The sequence below is a fragment of the Eptatretus burgeri genome, chromosome 8 (genome assembly GCF_056783735.1).
Source record: "Eptatretus burgeri isolate ZD-2024b chromosome 8, Ebu_testis_v1, whole genome shotgun sequence".
Lineage (NCBI taxonomy): Eukaryota > Metazoa > Chordata > Myxini > Myxiniformes > Myxinidae > Eptatretus > Eptatretus burgeri.
In genome coordinates, this window is record NC_140968.1 from 40,041,303 (window position 1) to 40,064,156 (window position 22,854).

The following is a 22,854-nucleotide window of genomic DNA, read 5'->3' on the forward strand; positions in this document are numbered from 1 at the left end:
GGGTGAAAATATAACCTCCTTCACTTTTGGTGGCAAAGGTATTATGAGGATCAATCATTTCACGGAAAAGATGATCAAATTTGCAGCGATACCACTGCACCGCTTGACAACACAACACGTTTGTTGTTGTTTATTGGTGTGTGGAAAGCATCTCTTCAAAACAAATTCATAAAACATTAACCCATTGCAACTGTTTATATATATATATATATATATATATATATATATATATATATATATATATATATATATATATATATATATATATATATATCCACAGCTGTGGAACTGTAATTATCGGCAAACGTTTTTGTTTTGCACACAAACCTATTAGCAGGTTATCGTGTAAAGATTAACATGTATATTTTGCTTTGTTCTGTAGGATTTATATCAAGGAATGTTTGCAAGTGATGGAGCTTTTCCTCAATGGCTGGTGAGCCAAAGATATATGAAAAGCCAAACTGTTTTAACATCTCTGATTCTGATTGAAGGCAGCTAGTTACATGAGATTTTATTTGATTATGTAACATTGTTGTCGTAGCTTCTGGTACTGCTATGGGATCAGTGACCCATCTTTTTTTTTTAATAGAAAATCACATAAAATGTGTCCCCCTGTTGTGTCCCTCCATCTCACCATTATTGGTGCGTTTCCCCACTTTCCACTGTGTTCTATATGTTATGTTATATTCTATTCTACGAGCAGAGTCCCCGCCCAATGGGTGATCTTGATCCAAGCATGCAACATGTCCTATATATGGGCAGTGTATAGGCATCCCCCCCTCCCCCCCCAAAAAAACAGGGTTACGTGTATGTAGCAACAATATACCTACTGCTTATAATTCAAAACACCTTATTGCATGGGAAAACGTGGGGACAGGAATACTGTAATGTAAATAGTCGGGACTTGTAATACCCTCCCCCACCTGGAGGCGGCACTACACGATACACATTTAGAGAGGATTTGCATTTCCTAACCCCCCCAAGACCACTGGCAAAGATAAAAACACCCTGATACATTAACTGGGGTCATGCTGATCCAATGTACCAAATCTGGATGGAATCATCCCAGAACTGTAGGAGTAGCAGCGGCAACAAACAAACACCAGTCTTAATTTATAGCAAGGATTCTGTGTTTTAGCTCTTCAATGAGCCTTGATTTTTGTACACAAAAAAGAAAAATATTTCCACTTTTTTTTTGTTAAGCACTTTTCTGCTTGTGCAGGCAGACACACGACGTCTCTGTCCATTGGTGGCGGTTTATGAGGAAGGGATGCTTGAAAAGGATGAAATTGTTCATAACTGTGAGGTATGTTGGTGTGTGTATGTGTATGTAAATAATATGTAGTTTTAACTTTTATGTGACTTAATTGTTTTTCTGTACAGTATTGTTTTGTGACATAATTTTCCATCATAATGAGCTACAAATCTTTATGAAGGGAGATGAAGGGAGACTTTATGAAGGCCATTGTTCATAATTTAAAGTACAAAAATAAAGAATAGAAATGTTTCTGCACTCTTATGAAAGTGCTTTTTAAAACAAACACATAGAAAACTGTTGGAATAAAAACCTAGTACAGTAAAGTCCTTACTGTATGTCGAGGAAACATTCCTGGAAAGTGTGACAAAAAGCAAATTTATTTTTTTACCATCTACTTCATGATATAAACAGTGGTTGCATTCCTGTGAAGGTTTTTGATCAATATTTTTACCACAAAATATATAATTACAAGGTAAAATAAATATTTAAATCATATAAAACAGTACAGGTACATAAAATGCAAATAAATAAATGGAGTTCGATATTATAACATGCACCAGATATTATAGCAATAGCCACCATCTTCGATAATTTATCTTAAGAAGTCAGGCTAACTTACAGCCGCTTCTGTGCCTGTACTAGCCGCTTCAGCACTCACTTTAATGTTACTAGAGACACATGAAACATCCGCACAATGTAAAATGTCCTCAATCCGTCCCTCGCACTCCCCCTCCCCACTCACAAGCCCCAAGTCTTCAACCTCCCCCTCCTCACCCAAATGTTCCAATCCCCACCCCCACCAAAGTCTCAACTTCCTTCCCAACTCAGTCCCATCTCTACTCCTCCCCCCCCGCAGTCCAATCCCAAACTCACTGTCCTCCCCTCCTCCCACTCATCGATGTAAAAGGGTATTCTGAGATTGATCATTACCTTTGCCACCAAACATGGACGGTGGTTACGTTTTCAACCCTGTCTGTCTGTCTGTCTGTCTGTCTGTCTGTTTTTGAACAAGATATCTCAAAACGTGGATGGATTTGGACAAAAATTGGTGGACACGTTGAGTATGTGATGAGGACAAATCAATTGAATTTTGGTGAAGATCCGGATACTAGAAATTTGAAATTGATTCTTCACCACTGAGATCAAGATAGGGCTGAAAACGACATATAGCATGATATCTCAAAGAGTTATGGATGGATTTGGATGAAATTTGGTGGCTGGGTTGGGAGTTTGACAAGCAAGAACTGACTAGATTTTCATGAAGATCCGGATCCGAGAAATTGAAATTTTAAAAAGTGATTCTTCACCATTGAGAGATGGGGTGAAAAGCTATATATCGCATGATATTTCAAAAAGTTGTGGACGAGTTATGACAAAACGAGGTGGATGAGTTGGTTAGTTGACAAGAACAAGCCAATTCAATTTTGGTTCAGGTCTAGATCCAGATCCGGCTTGTCAGTGGGATACAAAATGCAAACTTCAGCCTGGTGGAGGTATGCACTCTACCTTTCTAGTTGGACCGAGTGCCGTTCCAGTTACATATTATCATGCCTGAGAACCTGTTAAGGCAGGATTCTTCAGAGGTGAGTCCTTTCGAACTGAGAGATGGTCCAAACGGTATTTTATGGCACTGCGTTCCGTTATTACTCTACTTTACCGTTCACCAAGGTCACCCAAATGAGCCAAAAATCTATGAAACACACGCATGAAAAGCAGATGGCTGAAACACGTTTTCTTATCTTTTAAAGGGTTTATTTGAAAAGCAAAGTACAGGGAAGAGGGTCAACAAGACACTCATAAACAGAACAAACCAAACGAGTCAAAAGTCAGAAAGAGGAGAATGGGAATACGCAAACTTGTATGCAATGGTGAGAAATAAAAGACAAAACCCAACCCACTAGCCATCACAGATCATACTTACACAACAAGAAAATAATGTAGGTGGGACTTCACTTTGTCTACGATGTGCAGGGTGGACGCAGGACTCGATGTAACCTGCTTTAAGAGACCAGGAACGAGACAAGAGCCAGTGAAGATGGTCTCCAATGATGAAGTAAAACAGCTATGAGCAGGGCCAGCAATGAGTAGGCCTTCAACCAGGATTCATGGTCCTCTTTGTCCTTTTTCCAACAAGGCCTTCTGGTTGGCACTCTTCTTTCTCCTCAATGTGCTTATTTTCACTCAGTGCATGTGGAGATCTCCTGTTTGAGGTCTTTCTTCCCCTCTCGAAAGGAAGGGTGATACCAGCTTGGGTCCATCCCAAAACTTCTGCAGAGCAAACCACAATCATCTATGCTCCTCAAGCTCCTCCGTGAACCACTTGCTCGATCTCCTTCCACATGCGGCTTCCTCTTCCAAGCGACGTCTCTGTCTTCCTTTCACATGAGCCTCTCTCATTCTCTGCTGGTGGGTGGAGTTCTCCTCTTCCCCCTGAGTGGAGTCCTCCTCTGGGCTGTCCCACCCATGGGGTGGTCCCAATAAAAATTAATGTACATTGCCACTTCCAGCTCCACAGCACACTGCACCACCATGGCTGGTACACACTGGCCAGAGAGATCGTAATTGGCCTTGTTGCACATGTGACACATGTGCCTCTGCGATGGGCAGTCCTCACCAATCTCTGGCCACAAACATAAGGTATATACACATGCATAATTAATCTGTCTGCCATGTCTATAAATTACATATGATGTCTCCTCAAAGTCACGCGTAACAAACGACTTACTCTGACAGATCCTTGTGTTACATGGCAATCTTACCTGTACTCAAAACACACGGACCATACTCCACTTACCACAGTCTAGCTGTGAACCTCCCCCGTTTTCACATAACAATATTTAATATCATGTCACCTGAATCATTGAGTATGGCGATGTCTTACTTGGAACCTCCTTATCATAACTCGTTAATGTTAACTCAACCTGGGAATTCTTCCACAGAAACTTGCTCTCTCTTTTACACATATTCTTCCCATCTCGTCTTCACTTTTCTACCCTTCTTCCCGCCTATGGTGCACAGAATCCTGTGGTGAGGCAGTTGCTCTGAAACAACTTGACTTCTCTTCCTGGAAGGCTAATCTGACCAAAAGCAACCTCAGTTTATTCCAGAAAGTCCGCAACGTTTATGTCAACTATTAGGAGAGCTAGAAAACAACATCTGTCCAACCTCATGAATGAACTTTCAAATTTGTCTCCCTCCTCTAAACCCTGGTGGTGCCTTGTTCGGTCTGTCTCTGGTGTATGCTACCCTTCCATCCCTTCTTTCTCTTCAAATGGCACAAAAGCTGACTCCGCTCATGAGAAGGCCAAATGCCTCAATTCCGTGGTTGCTTCCAAATATTGTGTCCCCAACCCCTCACTCTTGGTAACCATACTTCCCTGTCATACCCAACTGCTCATGGACTCTGTGTCTTTTGTACCTGAGAAGAGGGAGAAGATTCTTTCAACCCTCGCCTCTGACTTTGCTACTGGACCGGACGGTATCAGCTCACATGTCCTAAAAACCTGCTCTGCTGCTCTTGCACATTCGCTCTCTCTGCCATTTTCACCCTATCATTTGGCCATGGTCATCCTCCATCTGCTTGGAAATTCGCCAACATCAATGCACTACATAAAAGAGGTTTAAAAACTGATCCCTCATCTACAGACATATCTGCTTACTTCCAATCATCAGCAAGGATTTGGAATCCATCATTGCAGTTAATATTAAATCCTTCCTTTTATCTAACAACCTCAACTCAGATCACGAATTTGGTTTCAGACCAGGTCAATCCATCCTGGACATGCTGCTTCTACTCACCAACAATGGATGGAGGCCCTTTATATCAGACAAGAGATCAAGGCTGTCTCTCTGGACATATCTCGTGCTTTTGATAAAGTCTGGCATCCTGCCTTACTCTCCAAACTCTCTGCCTGTGGCATCCAAGGCCAACTCCACACATGGCTGACTGACTTCTTCCACTCTCATAGCCAACGTGTGGCTCTCAAAGGAATCCTTGTCATCTCATCAGACTGCCAAGGCTGGATTACCCCAAGCCAGTGTTCTGGACCCAGTCATATTTTTGATCTTCATAAATATTCTCTCTGACTTTCTGGAAAATCTCCTTTACCTCTTTGCTGATGACACCACCCTCTACTGTGACTTTCCTCATCCAAACAGACAGGCAGGTTCCAGCCCCTTCCCGGTTTCCAGACCTTGACAAAATGACAAGCTGGTCAAATACTTGGAAGTCTCTCTGTCTCTCTGTCTCTCTCTCTCTCTCTCTCTCTCTCTCTCTCTCTCTCTCTCTCTCTCTCTCTCTCTCTCTCTCTCTCTCTCTCTCTCTCTCTCTCTCTCTCTCTCTCTCGAGCACTCTCCCTCTCCCTCTCTCTCTCTCTCTCTCTCTCTCGAGCACTCTCCCTCTCCCTCTGTCGCTCTCTCTCTCTCTCTCTCTCTCTAGCACTCTCCCTCTCCCTCTGTCGCTCTCTCTCTCTCTCTCTCTCTCTCTCTCTCTCTCTCTCTCTCTCTCTCTCTCTCTCTCACTCTCTCTCTCTCTCTCTCTCTCTCTCTCCCTCTCTCCGAAGAGACCGTCTGGCAAACTCCCCCATCTACTTTCTTAATAATCCTCTTCAGGAAGTTCCTTCATTCAAACTTCCAGGTCTCAGTATCATCTATGATCTTTCTTGGGAAAACCGCATTTTAAAGTTGGCCTCCGAAGCCAGCCACTGACTGGGCATCCTCCATCATACAAAGTCCTTCTTTGCCACACCTGAATTCCGATCCACCGAGAAGACCTTCATTGGCAGCTTGATGGAGTACTGCTGTCCCCTCTAGGCTGGGTTCCCTGCCTCACATCTTGCTCAGCTTGACACCATGAAAACCTAGGCCTACAATATATTTGGAATCTCCCGTGATGAAGCTGAGTCTTTGGGCCTATCGCTTCACCACCTCAGACAGGTCGGTGGTCTCTGTCTTCCACCACCTCCTTTCTGGTCTTACACCCTCTTCTCTTTTCCCTGCTTTATCCTCCCAAGTTTCTGCAGGGCACACATGGTCCAGCACCAACCATCCTTCTGGTGAAACTACCTAAATACAGATCACTGTTCACCTCCACTCATTTGTTTCCCTTTTTCCTCACCTGTGGAACAAATGTGCACATTGTCTTCAATCTCATTTTTCCCTGCAGGTCTTCAAAACAGCTGTTCACCACCATCTCAGATAGTCTCCAATCCAAAATCATGATCTTTTCTACCCTTGTTAACCACCCCCCTCCCCACCCACCTCCCCACCTGAATCTCTCCTTCCAAATTTCCAATTTCCCCTCCTGAGAGTTTCCTTCTGTGTCCATCTTGTCCACCCCATGCATCCTCTCCTGCCCCTCATTTCTCCCCACACCCATTGTTTGTCCAAGTCTCCTTCTATCTTGGCCTTTAACTCTGCCCCTGGTGTTTCCCCTCTTTTTAATTGTTTATGCATATTTTTTGCATAACTGTTTATGTTTATGCATACCTGACCTGATCTTTATACATATTTTTTGAAAAGTTCTGATTTGTCCCCTTGCCTAAGTTTTTTAAAGTACATATTTTGCCACAGGAACAACTGTCTGCATTGAGGAGTAAGTTGCAGGACCTAGAGAAAGAAAACCAAGCACTCAGCACACAGGTCATAAAGCTGGAAAACGCTGGTGGTGAGAGGTATGAATAAGAAACAGCGTTGTAGTATGTATGTATGTATGTATGTATGTATGTATGTATGTATATCGTACCGACGTATTTGTGTTATAATTATTGGATACAGTTGTGGATAAAACGCAAGCGATTCTTCTTCATTCATATGCAGCACAAGGCTGCGGGGTAGCATCATTGGCCGAGGTTGCGGATGTGCTGCTGATCTAATGCCCTCTGCTAGTTAGGGCAGGAATTTGGAATTTGGCCATGGTGCCAGCGATAGCTTGCCTACTCTTCACAATGGACACCATAGGATCTTTAACGTCCACCAATGAATGCTCGCAGATGGGACACCTGTTTAACTTCCATCCGAGGGATGACACATTGATGAATCATCCTGCCTGTGAAACACCGGGATGGCAGTTCATAGCTGGGTCGAGATTCAAACCAAGGCTGCACTGCTTAGAGGCGAGTGTGCATACCTCTACGCCATACTGTCATCCCAACATAAGCGATAGACATATAGGTGTCACAAACAAGTAATTGCAAATGACATTCTCAATTTCTATATGAGCCTGTACAGCTTCAATAATAATCTGATGATATCCAGACTTTGTGCAGGCCAAACACTAGTGAGTGTTCCTTCAACTTATTGCTGACCACATCTGTCCATGACTTTGAATATCGTAAGGACACCATGTTGGAATATCCTTTAGCAAATAGATTAGCAGTGCCTCTCTCCTTTCCTGACCAGGGCTGGATAGGGCAGGAATTTGAAATTAGGTCAGGGTGCTGGTGATAAGCACCTACTTATCATCATAAGACTCTGTGGGATCTTTGACATCAACCAGCAATCAATGATAGCAGACAGGTCCCAAGCTTAACGTTAATTCCGGCCTGCAAAGCAACAATCCCACAGTTCATAGTCAGGCCAAGAATCAAATCCGCATTCCCCCAGAGTCCCCGCATTGAAGGTCCCCAGAGTGTGCTTGCTATGTCCTCACCATCCTGATGGAATCTTGGACCTTTTATTCATCAAGAAATAATTTCACATTTGCCAGCCACTTGGTCTATACTGAAATCATTACTTGACTATCAAACTCGAACTTGTAGATTTAATTTGCTGGGCATCAATTCATCAAGCCATATGCAAGAAGAAGAACAAAGCATATTCTTTTGGGAAGATGAATCACCACACAATGAGTCATTCCTGGGGGAATGATATGATGAATGTTGTGTTCGTACCTAACACTGTTGGCTGAGATGCAGTTCCAAACTTGGGCCAATACTTCACAATGCTTTTCTGTTGATGTTGTACATTGGCTGGAATATTGTTCTGTTGTCCATGGAATAAACAGGCATTCATTGTCGCTGAACAATTCAAATTATTAATATATTTAGAAACACATCTACAAGTTTGCTTTTCCCACCATTTGTGTTTTGTTGCCCTTTTTGAGTTTTTTATTTATTTTGTTAACTCTTCTTCCCACATCCATTGAGGCCATGATGTTCAGATTTTCCCGGTTGAAGGTCATTTGTTGACCGAAAAGTGTACCTGACCTTTGTTGGTGGACAACATTATATTCGTTGCTTGGACCTCCGGCCATGTTGCCTCGTCTGAGCATAGTGTCTGTTCCCAACTACACTCATCTCTTCTTCCATTGAGTCCACTTGATCCGAAGGTGTATTTTGCTGTTTTTGACATTATATTCAGACATCTATTGACATTTCTAGCCAGGTAGTTGATACTTCGTTCACATCTGTCGTACAATAAATAACACAACATGAGATAGTTAGCATCAATTTTGAAGAGTTGCGGCTTTCACTCTTGACCACTTCTATTATATTGTTAATTTTACCAGTTCATGTAACCTCTCAAGAGTCTTGCATATTCAGCCTCAATTAAAACTTGGGGTCTCACCACAGTATTTTGTATGGAATATCTTTTACCAGGACATACACTCTCTGTGGGAAATGCTGCATTCTCGTCTTAATAGTAGCTGGGGTGTGTGGTTGATTCAGTGCCCTGAACATGAGGACAGAAACTGATAATATTGTCAGGCCTCTGGTGACAACAGCTTACTCTTTACGAAAGACATGGTGGTATCTTTAATATCCACAAACAAATTCTAGAGGATAGATCCCCTGCTAATCATTTGAAGCACAGCGTATTCAATGCTGCAACATAGTGCCTGAGAAACACATCTGATATTTTATAGTTGGGTCGAAAATCTAACCCAGACTTGACAAACCCTCACAAATTAGTGTAGTATATGCTACCTCTGCACCGTCCTGCTGTAAGGATTTAAAGGGCAAGCCTATATTTACAGGATTTATGTGTATGTGCAACTGACTTGAGTGGTCATGTGACATGGAAGATTGCGTACGATCAGTCATGAATATTAATGATGTGTGTCACATAGTTTTATTGTGTAAGATAGTTGGTCACGTGATATACATGATGTGTTTGATCGGAAATGCAAATTTCGCACAGAAGGGATTCAATGTTCATATATTTTGGGGGAGACTTACTGAATAACACAAACAGTACAACATTTAATAATATTTATTTATGTATAAAAGAAATTCTATAACTGCAGACAATAGAAAATTATTATTCAGTTGAAAATGCTGATCAGTTTGATCAGTTTTTGTAAATTGTACTTAAATGTGGTTGGGGTGAAATTGAAAAGAGTAATCAGAATTTTAAATTTTTTTCATGAAAGATGCTTCATTGTATAGGTATGAAAAAACATAGAACAAGATTGGTAAATGCATGTCTGAGAAATGGTTGAGGTCGTGTTCAATACCTGGTGTTTTGACAACTAAAATGGCCACCAGTCGGCCATTGTTGATCAGATGGCAAAATAAAGTGAGGTGCAGGACTGCACGTTTACGCCATCATGTACTGTGTCTGTGCGAAGTTTGAACAGTCGGACGATACATTTCCGAGAACTGATGAGGACACGTTTAAGTAACAACATGGCCGCCAGTCGGCCATCTTGGATGTGATCTCGAAAAAGAATGATATGCATATGTACGCCATCATTCATTATCTGTTTGCCAAGTTTGATCAACATCGGTAAATGCATGTTCAAGAAATGGTTGAGGATGTGTTCAACATCGGGGTTTTACAACTAAAATGGCTGCCAGTCTACCATTCGGCCACCTTTGATCAGATCGCAAAATAAAGTGAGGTGTAAGTGTATGCCACAATGTATTGTGCTTGTGCCAAATTTGAACAAAATCGAACCATGCATTTCCGATAAATGGTTGGGACACATTTAAGTAACGAACTGGCTGCCAGTCGGCCATCTTGGATCGGATCTTGAAACAAAATGACGTGCATATGTAAGCCATCATTCATTATCTGTGTAAAGCCTGGTGTTGGCTTAGCGGTTAGGGTGGCTGGCTTGGGATCCTGGGGTCCTGAGTTTGAGCCCCTGTCAGTCACTGTATTAACACCAGGTGGGGTTGACTCAACCTGTCATCCTTCCAAGGTCAGCGAAATGAGCACCAGTGTAGTGGTAATAAAGGCACTGCATCAGCAGTGTAGCCTTGTCCCTAACCAATGATACAACCAGCAGCCTCAATGTTGCACATGAGATAGATATATATGTATATATATATACATATATATTGTTGCAGGCCGGGGGTCGGTGGCAAGAACGACCACTAGGTGGGGAAAGCTTGTGTCATCTCCCACCAAACTCCCCGGAATTGTAGGCCGTCGCTCGGATAACTCCACGAGCCGGCGGGTCGTTTAACCGACCGTGGTCGCCAATATTTCAACCGCGTGGCGTAGTGTTATTTTGTCTAGATCCAATGTACCTAAGGGTCATTCCGTGCCAACTCAACTAAATTTCAAAAACCTCCCCAGGTCACCTCCTCAGATTTTGCTGGAAAAATTCTTAAATGTAGATCTATATGGCTCTACCCACCATGCAAAAGATTAGCTTTCAATTCCTCATAGTTTAAAAAAATATCTATCTCTAGAGACCTTTGAAATTTGGCCCTAGAAATGCCAAATGTGAAAAACGCATTTTTTTTTCAAATTCAGGGGCTTATAATTTTATAATGGACTCCTCCAGAAAGTTAATATTGCAAATATTTACTAATTGGCATCCATATTTTTCAATTATGGCATCAGATAGCCTCTGGGATGTATATTTCTCACTCTATAGGAAGCTAAAAATTGCTTTTGGGCCAAAACGAGCTAAAATATGGTGAAACTATAGTAGCCCTCCTGAAAATATGGAACAACTTAGAATTTTTTCCTCATAACACAGTGATTATAGGGTCATTATCTATCCATAGATACATTTTTGTTGGGATAATACAGTTAGGTGATGAATTATAAAAGTTTTACCATAAGCCCTTGCCTTCGAGGGCTCTAAAATGGACCAATATTGTCCCCTGGTTTGACCATGTGGTCTAGGGGTTTAGGATCTTCTTTTTTTTCTCAAGATTGCCTCATATAAGATGTGTCTACTGACCGAATAATTTTATCTAATGCCCATGGCTTCATATTAAAATAAATTTTTATTTACATGCATGTTTTTTTTTTTAATTATTTACTTTTTTCATATTCATGAGCTTATAAATCTGAAACTGAACACTAACAAAGTGATACTGCGGATATTTATAAACTGGCATATGAAATTTAAGGATCTGTTATCATAATGCCTGATAAATGCATTTGTTTCTATCTGTAGGAAGTTGAAAATGCCACTTTGACCAAAAATGGTCAATATTCTCATGGCCTCCAGAAAAAAAGAAAGATCAATGCTGGGTGCCATTACTCGACATTCTTTGTGTGGTTGAGGCCCCTGACATAAAATCTGGTGGATGTCAGTACCAACTGTCACAGCATGACTTTAAGCATGTTCAAGACCTGTTTTCTAAGATGTAAAATTCTGTGCCTGAGTGTTAGATAATCATGATAATGAATGTCATAAAAGATGAAAGGTCATGAAAGAGTTTTCTAAGGTATAAAAATGACTAATATTCATTGTCTCTGTATATCTTTAAATAAATAAGCTGCTACTGAACAAATCAAATTTGTTCTAATTTATAATTTGCAATCACTTACGAAAGCAATCATCAGCATGTATTTATGAATAAATAACATCCTTATCACGAATGTCTAAGAAGAAGCATAATTTATCCTCATGCGCACCCCTGCAAGTTCACCTTGTTTTGTACCAAGTGGGCCAAATTGCCATATTTGGCTTCCTAAAACTCGGAGTATGTGGTTTCTAGGGACATTCTGATGCCACAATCTGAAATTTTGTATACCAGTTTATAAAATTCTGCAGTAACTCTTTCCTGGATAGTTCCATTTAAGATTTATAAACTTCTGAATATGAAAAGTGAATAAATATAAAAAACGTGCATGTAAATAAAAATTTATTTTACGATGTAGCCATGGGCGTTAGATAAAATTATTCGGTCAGTAGACACATCTTATATGAGGCAATCTTTAGAAAAAAAAAAGTGAAGATCCTAAACCCTTCGCCACATGGTCAAACCAGGGGACAAAATTGGTCCATTTTAGAGCCCTCGGAGGCAAGGGCTTATGTTAAAACTTTTATAATTCATCACCTAACTGTATTATCCCAGCAAAAATGTATCTATGGATAAATAATGACTCTATAATCACTGTGTTATGAGGAAAAAATTCTAAGTTGTTCCATATTTTCACGAAGGCTCCTATAGTTTCACCTTATTTTAGCTCGTTTTGGCCAAAAAGCAATTTTTAGCTTCCTATAGAGTGAGAAATATGCATCCCAGAAGCTATCTGATGCCATAATTGAAAAATTTGGATGCCAATTAGTAAATATTTGCAATATTAGCTTTCTTGAGGAGTCCATTATAAAATTATAAGCCACTGAAGTTGGAAAAAAATGCGTTTTTCACATTTGGAATTTTTATGGCCAAATTTCAAAGGTCTCTAGAGATAGATATTTTTTAAACTATGAGGAATTGAAAGCTAATCTTTTGCATGGTGGGTAGAGCCATATAGATCTACATTTAAGAATTTTTCCAGCAAAATCTGAGGAGGTGACTTGGGGACCCTTTGCTGAGTTGGCACGGAATGACCCCTAAGTAACCACGCGGTCTTGGCTACCGGGGATCCACGCCCTCGGAACGCCTGGCCGAACCGGATTCACTCTACCGGCAGTGGTAAAATTACACCTACCGACTACCAGTCTGCCACCCACCTTTCCCGCTCAGATGCAGTCGAGCGGGCCTGCCCAGGACGTCCCGGCTACAATTGTCCGATTACCGGGGATAAAACCCCGCCTAAACTCAGATCCGAACCATGCTGGACCAATTCAAGAAGGGACGGAAACAGACTGGGAACATTTCTGTGATGATTTATTTTCAGTAAATGAAGACACAAAGCAAGACTTAACGCAAATATGCAAGGAAGGAATATTTACAATGTTCCAAAAACACTTATTCAGTTCTACTTAAAGACGGGCCCATACGCAGACACACACACACAAATGAAAAGAAACCCAGAGTTCTTTATTGGACCCTCGCAACCGAGGAGAGAGACAAGCTGGGGGTCAGAGTTTGGATGGGTACCTGGCCGTCGGAGAAAGGGGGTACTCTGTGCTGCGGCACCTGAAAACCGTCACTGGTTTGGTCCCCAGTCGCTCGTGTGGGACTCGAGGTTCGTGGCGGAGCTCGGGTGGTGAATGGCCGGGGTCCACGGAGGGGGGTCGTGGTCGCTCTTTCCTTTCTTGTAGAGGGCCAGCAGAGACTCGTTCACCGCCTCGATGACCTTCTGCTCAACCCTCATGACAGCCCTCGTAACAACCACTGTTACCACCCCTTCATAACAGCCTTCGTAACCCTTTCGTAACAGCAAAAACCCACCAAAACTCTGCTCTCCGAGAGTGCTCGGGGATTTATCGACCTCCCTCAACGGGGAGGGGCCCTTGGTGAAACACACCTCACAGTCCGCCTTTGATTGGACAGGGTCCTACGGCCCACTCTTCCGGGGTGAGGCCTTGGCCCCTGCCGGGAAACCCCAGTCACTCTTCCACGCGGGTTCATACTTGACGAGTAACAATATCAACGCTGCAACGGCTCCTGCCGGGAAACCCCAGCCACTCTTCCACGTGAGTTCATACTTGACGAGCAACAGTATCAATGTTGCAAAGGTCGTCGTGAAAGAGTTACAGCGTTTGTGGGAGCCGAGAAACCGGAACCGCAAGATCTCGCCTTGGCACGTCAGGGTGCGAGAAGGCAGATGGTTGGTGGTGGATCGTGATGGGCCGAGGGGTCATGCAGATGGGATGGTTGTTCGATGGCTTGTTAGATGTAACAACCTAACTAAAAGAAATCGCAACGCATGCCTTTGATTCTCCCACCAGACAAAAGGAAGGGGATCTGTCTCATCTGTACTTAACGGCACAACTAACTTTTGGGACCTGTATGTTGAATGCACATGGTTTCCAGATCCGTAACAATATATATTGTTACGAATCTGGAAACCATGCGCACTCAACATTCAGGTCCAAAAGTTAGTTATGCCGGTAAGTACGTGTGAGATAGGTCCCTTTCCTTTTTGTCTAGTGGGAGACTCGAAAACATGCATTGTGACGTCTTTAGTTAGGTTATTGCATCGCCATCTACATCCCATACATCTACCATCCCATCTGCGCGACCCAACCAGCCCATCACGCTCCATCCCCACAAATGAACTCCTCTGGTACGATGATTTTCTCAGGGCAGATCCTGTTACTCTCTGCGTGAGCGAGGCCATGTGGCCACGAGGAATATTCAGGGCTACCGAGCAGGGGCCACGGCTCTGGTTCGGAAGGGTGCGGCCGTAGGCCAATGAGGGATGGACAGCGAGATGATTCTCGCCAACCGCCCCGTGTGGGAGGAGATATAGCCCCCGAGTAGTGCCAGAAGAGTGGTGGAAAAACGGGAGTGGTGTGGACGGAAGGTCATGTGTCGTTGTCAGCGTCGTTGTCGTTGGCGTTGGCGTTGGCGTGAAGAGTTCAGTGGACGAGTTCTGTGGACAGGAGTGGAGTGGACGAAAGGAGCCGTGGTTGTTGTTTTGTGCTTGTCGGTGGCTGCACGGAGAGGGCGGTTTTTTCGGCACGTGGACCGATTGGAGTTCGAGTGCCCCGACGATTCTCCACGTGGGTTCCATCCCGAACCACGAGCCTGGCACGAGCTCCCGGACCATGCCTGACTACCATTAGCCACCAGATGCCGCATTTCCGAGCACGCTTCCCTGCGACGGCAGGTACTTTTACTCTGACCTCCAGCTCGTCTCTCCTCATGGCTGCGAGGGGAACAATAAAATCTTGGTTTCTTTTCTTTTGTGTGTGTGTCTGAGTGTGTTGGGCCCGTCTTTTAAGTAGGAATTGTTTAAGTGTTTTTCTTTGCATCATTGTAAATATTCCTTGCTTATATATTCGCTTTAAGTCTCGCTTCTCTTGTCTTTTATTTTCTGTAAATAAAATAATTGTTTCAATGTTCCAGTTTGTTTCTGTCCTTTCTTTGATTGACCCAGCATGGTTTGGACTTGAGCATTAGTGAGACCGTTTGGGCCAGTAAATTGTTCATTTTGTCCAGCACAGCTTTGGTAACTTCCGCTCGGTTACGCCGGATCCGAGTCGGTGATAGCGATTTGATTCGGACAAAGTCAGCCGAGGGTGTGGCTTCCCCGGTAGTTGGACGGCGTGAGTACTTAGGTAAATTGGAATTAGACAAGTGGACCCCACCTCATGCCGTCAAAATTTTGGCGATCACGGTCCGCTAAGGGACCCGTGAACTTTTGGAGTTGTCCGAGAGTCGCAACCTAAATTCCGGGTGTTCGGTGGGAGACGACTCCACTGCTCCACCTAGTGGTCGTTTATCGCCGCCGAACCCTGGCCCACAACAATATGTATCTGTGTGCTGGTAAATGCATGTCTGAGAAATGGTTGAGGACGTGTTCAACATGTGACTTTTACAATGAAAATGGCTGCCAGTTGGCTATTTTTGATTGAATCATGAAACAAAACAATGTGCGTTTGTTTTCCATCATGCATTGTTTTTGTGCCAAGTTTGAACAAAATTGGTCCAATCATGTCTGAGATATGGCTGGGGATGGACACAGGGATGGAAAAAAACCCAATCCATAAGCTCAATTTCATATGAAGTCCAACGGGGGCTAATAATACCAATCTCTTGTCTGGATGCAGCCAAGATAAAAATGTGTAATTGGTCCAGGCTAACTCCTTGTAAAGAATCATATTTTTGTAGTGTCATTCATTTGAGATGAACACCTCATTTCTCATTCACATGTGAACAGTTGTTTTGAAACTAATGTAGAAAATGTATATGAAGATTCTATCACCAATCAAGGAGAGAAGATGATAGAATCTTTAACATCCGCTAGATATAACAGCAAACATTACAACCAGTTCAACATCCTCTCTGAAAGGAGGACATGATGTATGATGCAACACGTGACATAAAGATATACATTCATCATTTCTTTACAATATCGTTGTTTGTACCATTCCCACTCAAAACAAATTGGGAGATTGTGTCCTAAAAACACGTGTTTGAGAAGGTTGGTCACTATGCGGGTATTTCATCATTGACTTGCAATACTGATTCATGTATATTTCATTTTACACATTAAAGCCTGTGACACACAGATTTAGTAAAATACAGTAGTGTGATAGTTTTAAAATGACTATTAGATAAATGTGTTCAGCACAAATCTCTCAAAATCTCTCAAAATCGACCGATTTAAGTTTACCAAGACAACTGTTTGACATTCCTATCTGTGCAACTGTGCACATACCTCAGTCCCAGGTTCAGTTTGTATTGTGCTGATTTGTCCATTGTCTCCTTTCCAATTAATGATAAAGTACATTGATCTACCAGTACGACGACTTTCACGCCCCCCCCCCCCGCCAATTGTTCCCACCCTCTTGTGAGGTCAATTCGGGAAAAATTGTGGCCGAAGTCTTTCAGGAACTGTCTGGCGAGGCCTGATGTAAAAGTACTGCCTGGGTGTTGTGAGCTGAGGGTCGCCAGGACATCATTTGGTAGCGTGCTGGACTCTGAGTTGTGTAGTTGTGGATTTGTTTCCCTTGTGGAGTCTCATCCAATTGCAGCTGCTGTTATTATTCAGTCCCAACAAGGGATCCTGCATTTCAAATTGTGAAGATAAAAGGAGAATGATAGGTGCCAGATAGACACTACTCAAGTGGTCGAATCATTGGTCCTGAGCCTTGCCTTCTTGGTAGCTATACTAATGGATGATATCAAAAAGAAAAAGTTTTCAAACTGAGTTGATGGTGCATTCCTTTTGGAATATAAATGTCATGAATAATATACAAGATAATACAGTTTTGTTTTTGGAGGTTGTTGGTGATTTTTATTTTGTAAATTTCTAATTTTCTTTAAAAGTTTCATTCTCTGATTCTTCCTTTAATTAATATTTTTGTGACAGCAAAATTATCAGGGAGCAGAGCCTCCTGGTGCTGGATGAGAATGAACTGCTGATGCAGCGCAATGACTTCCAGAAGAACCAACTTTACGAGTTACAAACTGCACATGTGAAGGAAGGTATTTTCCGATAGCAATCGCAACCTTGAATTATAATGTTGAACAGAAGGTCCAAAAGATTATTTTTATGAATGGAGACTTCTTCAAACTAAGTGTTGAAATTGGACTGCAATGAAATGACTAGAATATCAAACACTCTAAACTCTAAAGCTATCAAGGGCTCTGGTGAAACCAGGGCTCCCTTTATTATTGGATCCAGGATAGCACAATTTCCATAACACACAAAGTAGCAAGTCAACACAAATCACAACATAACCACAAGGTTACTTTGATATGACCAAAATATCAACATATTCAACCACTCCAACATGTACATGATAAGAGTAATGAACTTTAAAGCCAAGATTATCATTGGAATGTGGCAAAATCATTATTCCTGGACAAAAGTTTGTGTAACGATCCACTTCACAACACAGCTGCAGGTCTTCAATGGAATGACCAAATTAAAATCTTGAGGGCAGATTTTAAAAAAAGTGGTCCTGTTGACCACTTTCAAGTAATAATGTATAATAACCACGTGTATACTTTGGAATAAAAGGAATATAAGTACAGTACTCAAATACTGCAACACTCGTACTATAGAAGAGCATTATTCATTACAGACAAGTCTTCACCAGACTCGGTGGCATAATGGTTAGATCGTCCTCTCTGAATCTGGGAGATTGGTGGTTCTAACTCTTACCCAGCCTAGTAATACCGAAGACTTTAAAAGTGCGACAGGCTGCTTTCTTGCTTGACACTCAGCATTTGAAAAGGATAGAACATCGACAAACAACTCTGGTTTGGCAATCATTGTGCAGGCAACCATTTTGCAGAATTCTCTCATCTCCTTTTGCAGTTGAAGCTCGAGTTCCCAAAGGCAATTTATTGGGCTCACACCTGCTCCTCATTTGAATTAATGATCTCTCCTATGCTCTTTAACACCCTCTTTTTCTCTTTTGGGTTCACTCTACATCTCACCGACAGACTAGCAGAGGCAGCTTACATTTCTACTGACCTGGAAAGCATCAGATATCAAACACTAAAGCTATCAAGGGCTCTGGTGAAACCAGGGCTCCCTTTATTATTGGATACAGGGTAGCACAATTTCCATAACACTCTAACACCATGAAGCAAACATGCACTTGCAATGTTTTCCTGTCTTTCAAGCAAGGAAAATTTGACATTTTCAATGTGTTCACCCATAGATTTCCACAATCAACCATTGGAAGAGATTCATTCTCTACAACTTCTGGCCCACACCATCAGCTATGACCTCTCCTGGGCAGACCATTATATCAAGCCTAGCCTCCAAAGCCACCGACTCACTCGGCATCACATGCTATGCGCAGCTCTTTCTTCACAACTTCCTTTTGAAAGACTTTGATTTGAGAGTTTCACTGTGGTTACTAGGGTGACTTTACAATTCTGGAAAATTGGACGTAGTGTGTGCAGCAAGAAATTCTCATTGACCACACTTCTGTTAACAGTTCCTGCTGAAGAATGATCAACTCTGCCTTGCAAATTCTGCAACAATTTGATTTTGTCAGTGTTGGCAATTGTTTCATTTCCACGATGCATATAAAGAGGCACTGATAGAAGAAAATATGTTGCATGTCTATTTTCCTTTTTTAGGGCAGCACAACAAGGTCTTTTGTACCATTTAAGCTGCACAACTTTTCAGTTTGCTGTTTGCCTGGTGCTTGCACATTCCTATTCAAAACTTAGGTGATTTACTCTCGTATCTGCTTGTATCCCTGAGGAAAGCTTCAACTAATTATAAATGTTGTGCTTTTCCCATTTCTCAAACACCATGAAGCAAACTATTCTTGACTGCATTGGTTTCAGATTTCTCTGCACTGGTGTACAGCCTTTGTCCTCTCCACAATTTGGGAATTTGATTGCAAGAGTTCTCAATGTGTTCTGGAACCTTCATCAAGTCTTTCTTGTCTCTTCATGTGAGGTGTGACTCAACATCATCCTTGTAGTTCATGCTAGCCATGTCTTGTACCATGTTCACATTTGCTGCTCGATTGACTTGGTGATCATCCAGTGTCGTCTGGCATTATAGCTGTTTGTTGCTGCTGATAATCCTGTTAACCTGAAAGTGGCATCTGAATTCACCATTTGCTCAAGTGTGGGGTCCATAGGATATGCATATATTTTTTAACTTCAAAGCGAAAACGAAGATTGTGCACATTTTTAATGAAAGATCTACGAAGTGAGACTTGGTGAAGAAAACTGACCAGCAATTTGTGGTAAACGTCCAGGCTGCAAAATAGGATTTAAAAAACAGCAAAACCATCAATGCCAAAGCAGGAAGAAAGGTAGTCTCTAAGAACGCTCTTATCTACTGTTTCAAAGTCAGTTGGTAAGTGAAGTATCATCAATACCATAACCATACCTGATCAGCACACTCTGCACTGCTGTCAATCTCAAAACCAGATTGAAATGATTCCAAGAGAAAGCTTTTTTCTTCATTTTTTTTAATGAGCATGAAGTTGTAGAGTGATAATGCAGTACATTCTAGGATTCCTGATTAAAAAAAATGGAAGGAATGAGAATTGATTTGTATGAGTAATTGTTGTAATCATTGATGCCCAAGGATGATTTCTTTAAAATATAGATGTATGGTAACCCCTCCACCATTTTATTTTTTTGAGCAAGTGGAAGAGTCGCAGTTGTTGATAAATTTATAATATAAGTGATAACAGGAAAAAGATGATGTTAACAAAGAAATAGCTGTTAATGGTATGGGTCCAGAAAACAACTTGTTTTAGAGACTTGTGTGGATGATAAATGCAATTAAATCAGATGAAATAAGCAAAAACTCAGATAATGAAGCATTTCGATTTATAATCGAAGAACTCAGCAAGTTTTTGGAACTTCCGATGGAGTTTCAAATATTAATGACTTTGTCATGAAAAGTGAAAGCAAACAAAAGGAGATGAGAAGAGAAGTGAATTGATGAGACAGAAAACGGAACTCAGACATATTGGAAATCAAAAACTGAAATGCAACCGAGCTTGACACAACAACCAAGAATAATGGAAAACTGATGGACAACAGGAGTTGCAAACTGGGAACCAAAAGAAGGACTTGGAAAAAGCAGAGGAAGACATGATTCAATGGAGAAACGAAATTGAAAAATTCACAATGAACCGGAACTGCTTCCTCCTGCATTCGATTGAAATATTGTAAGGACAATAGTTATTATTACTATTGATGAGCAAATGTTGCGAACTGTACTAGCGGTTATTTGAATTTACCGATTTCCTTTGAGTGACTTCCGGTTGTTGGTTTGGGGAGTAAAAAGGGGGAGACGGAAATGTAGCTTACTGGTGCTGATGGCTCGCTGCGTGCTACGCCATATTTGAATGCTTGTTACTCAGTACGGTCTGTATTGAGGAATACACATTGCCTTTGTACGAAACCCGTCTCCTGGTCCTTTGGTTATTCTGTATCAAACACAGACATAATAGTGTGAGAGCCCAGTGACGTTTAATTAAAGTATTGAGCACGAAAGGTTTCAAGGTGTCATTTGATGGCCCATGGCATGAAAAACTAAATAAACCGTTTCTTGAGTTTGGCCACCATGGCCTTCAAAGGTTTTAAGTCCCTGAAAAGGCCCCTTTTGTACTTTTAATCAAACTATCGAGCACGAGAAAAACGAAAATTGAAATCATCGATTTATTGAACTAAAATCATGAAATGACAACTCAAGAATGAAAATACGCAGGCTTGGCTGAACAAGAAGGCCCCAAAAAGGGCGCCCAGTTTGTTTTAATAAAACTTTTAAGCACGAACTCCAAAGTGGTCTTAGAATACTCCTATAATGTCCAAATCATCAAAACACTGCTCAAGAAAAAATGACCTTGGCCCGTCGAGACAAGAAGGGCCCAAATTAGAGGAGGTACTGAAAAAGGGCCCAAATCGGACACTTGAAAAGAACGCGCATGGGCTCAATGACTGAATCGGGTATATACTGCAATCTTAAAATGACAACTCAAAAAAAATACACAGGCTTGGTTCAACAAGAAGGGCCCAAAAAGGGCACCCAATTGGAAAAAAGAAAAGAAAACTAACCTAAACGTTTTCAGACAGCAGTTTGGTATTTTTTGTGGTATTTCCAAAGTTCTCATTCCTGAGAGTAGACTTAATTTCTCTTTTAGCTCCAACTGTGGATCACAGCACTGGGAATATATTCGTAGTGCTGTGTAGCGCTGTGTAAGTCTCATGAAGGGGAGGAATCGGATTCGATTTTCATACTAGTAGTGCTGTGTTTGGACACTCGAACATGGATTCAGAACAACAAATGGATCCCAGTTACTTGGAGTTCAATAATGATGACCACAATGATCAGCCAGAATCTTCATCACAGAGTGACGACAGGAATGCACAGCATCTTCCAGAAAGTGACCTGCTGTTCCAGACCCGGTGCCATAAATGAGCTCAGTGGAAACAGAAGGGGAAATAGACAATGAGGGATCCATTGTAGTTACTCCGCAATCAGGTAAGCCGGTATACCACACCATTCCGAAGAACAGATAAATTTATTTCCAGTACGATTGTTTTGTTTTTAAGTTCATGTTCATATTTCAGACAAGCCCAATGGATATGCACCTTTGTAGCAATCGTTTCACGACTTCCTGCCCTAGGATTTACAGTGTCCCACATATGTCTTCCAGGAGGAGCATCTGAGGCGACCCGCCGACACGCTGCATTATTCCTGTGTGTCCTGCAGGATCCTGCGGTAATATCCTAGAATTGATGCCCGACAAATTGAAGGTGATAAGAAGTTCAGCCAATTCCAGACGCTTGCTGAAAATCTTCAGTTTATCCAAATATTGTAGCGTGGTCGAACGTTTTCCAGAATTCCTGTTAGATACCGACGAGTATCACAGCAAGTGTTACAAAAACTTCACCGCTGTATCATCAAAATTGCCAGTTACCATTACCAACCAAAACGTCAGTGACGAACGTAACTTACAGTTACATCGCGTCACTTCTCCAACATCATTAACGTCCACTGCTGGTATTTTTGGTGACGAATGTCTTGTTTTGTAATAAGAACATCAAATGCCGACCAAATGGTAGTAAAGAGAAACTGGGAAGGATTGAGACAAAACAGGCCGAGAAGAAGATACGAGATATATCAACAATTCTCAAGCTGCAAAATGTCTTGGTGAAGATATCAGGGGTGGATCTGATTGCGAAAGAAGCTGAAGTACATCATTCATGCCGATCCGAGAAAATTAAAGCCGCTGACAGAGTGAGCACAATGAAGGAGGATATACCTACTGAAAAGCAAGTCTCGAAGGATGTCTTGGAATTAATATATGCATACGTCGAAGAACACGGAATCGAAAGGAAACG

General features: G+C 41.8%; 1 protein-coding gene and 1 long non-coding RNA gene across 11 annotated transcripts in view; one reads left to right on the plus strand and one right to left on the minus strand.

Moving 5' to 3' along the window:
• LOC147021588 (uncharacterized) overlaps positions 1 to 4,218 on the minus strand; it is a 44,974-nt gene extending 40,756 nt beyond the window's left edge. The window contains exon 1 of one of the 2 annotated variants that reach the window (XR_015060856.1): positions 3,180 to 4,202. This is a non-coding gene — a long non-coding RNA (uncharacterized LOC147021588). Of the gene's footprint in view, positions 1 to 3,179 lie in introns of both variants that reach the window. The other variant, XR_015060855.1, reaches the window with a different exon arrangement.
• CEP89 (centrosomal protein 89) overlaps positions 1 to 22,854 on the plus strand; it is a 159,772-nt gene that overhangs the window by 68,128 nt on the left and 68,790 nt on the right. For 7 of the 9 annotated variants that reach the window (XR_015060850.1, XR_015060851.1, XM_085891686.1 and 4 more), the window contains 4 exons: positions 383 to 433; positions 1,223 to 1,306; positions 6,830 to 6,930; positions 17,384 to 17,499. Coding sequence is in view for 7 of the 9 variants with exons in the window: in XM_085891686.1 (XP_085747812.1) it covers positions 383 to 433; positions 1,223 to 1,306; positions 6,830 to 6,930; positions 17,384 to 17,499 (352 nt within the window). In the remaining 2 variants the exon portion in view is untranslated. The remainder of the gene's footprint in view (positions 1 to 382; positions 434 to 1,222; positions 1,307 to 6,829; positions 6,931 to 17,383; positions 17,500 to 22,854) is intronic. The other 2 variants (XM_085891683.1, XM_085891684.1) reach the window with 2 other exon arrangements.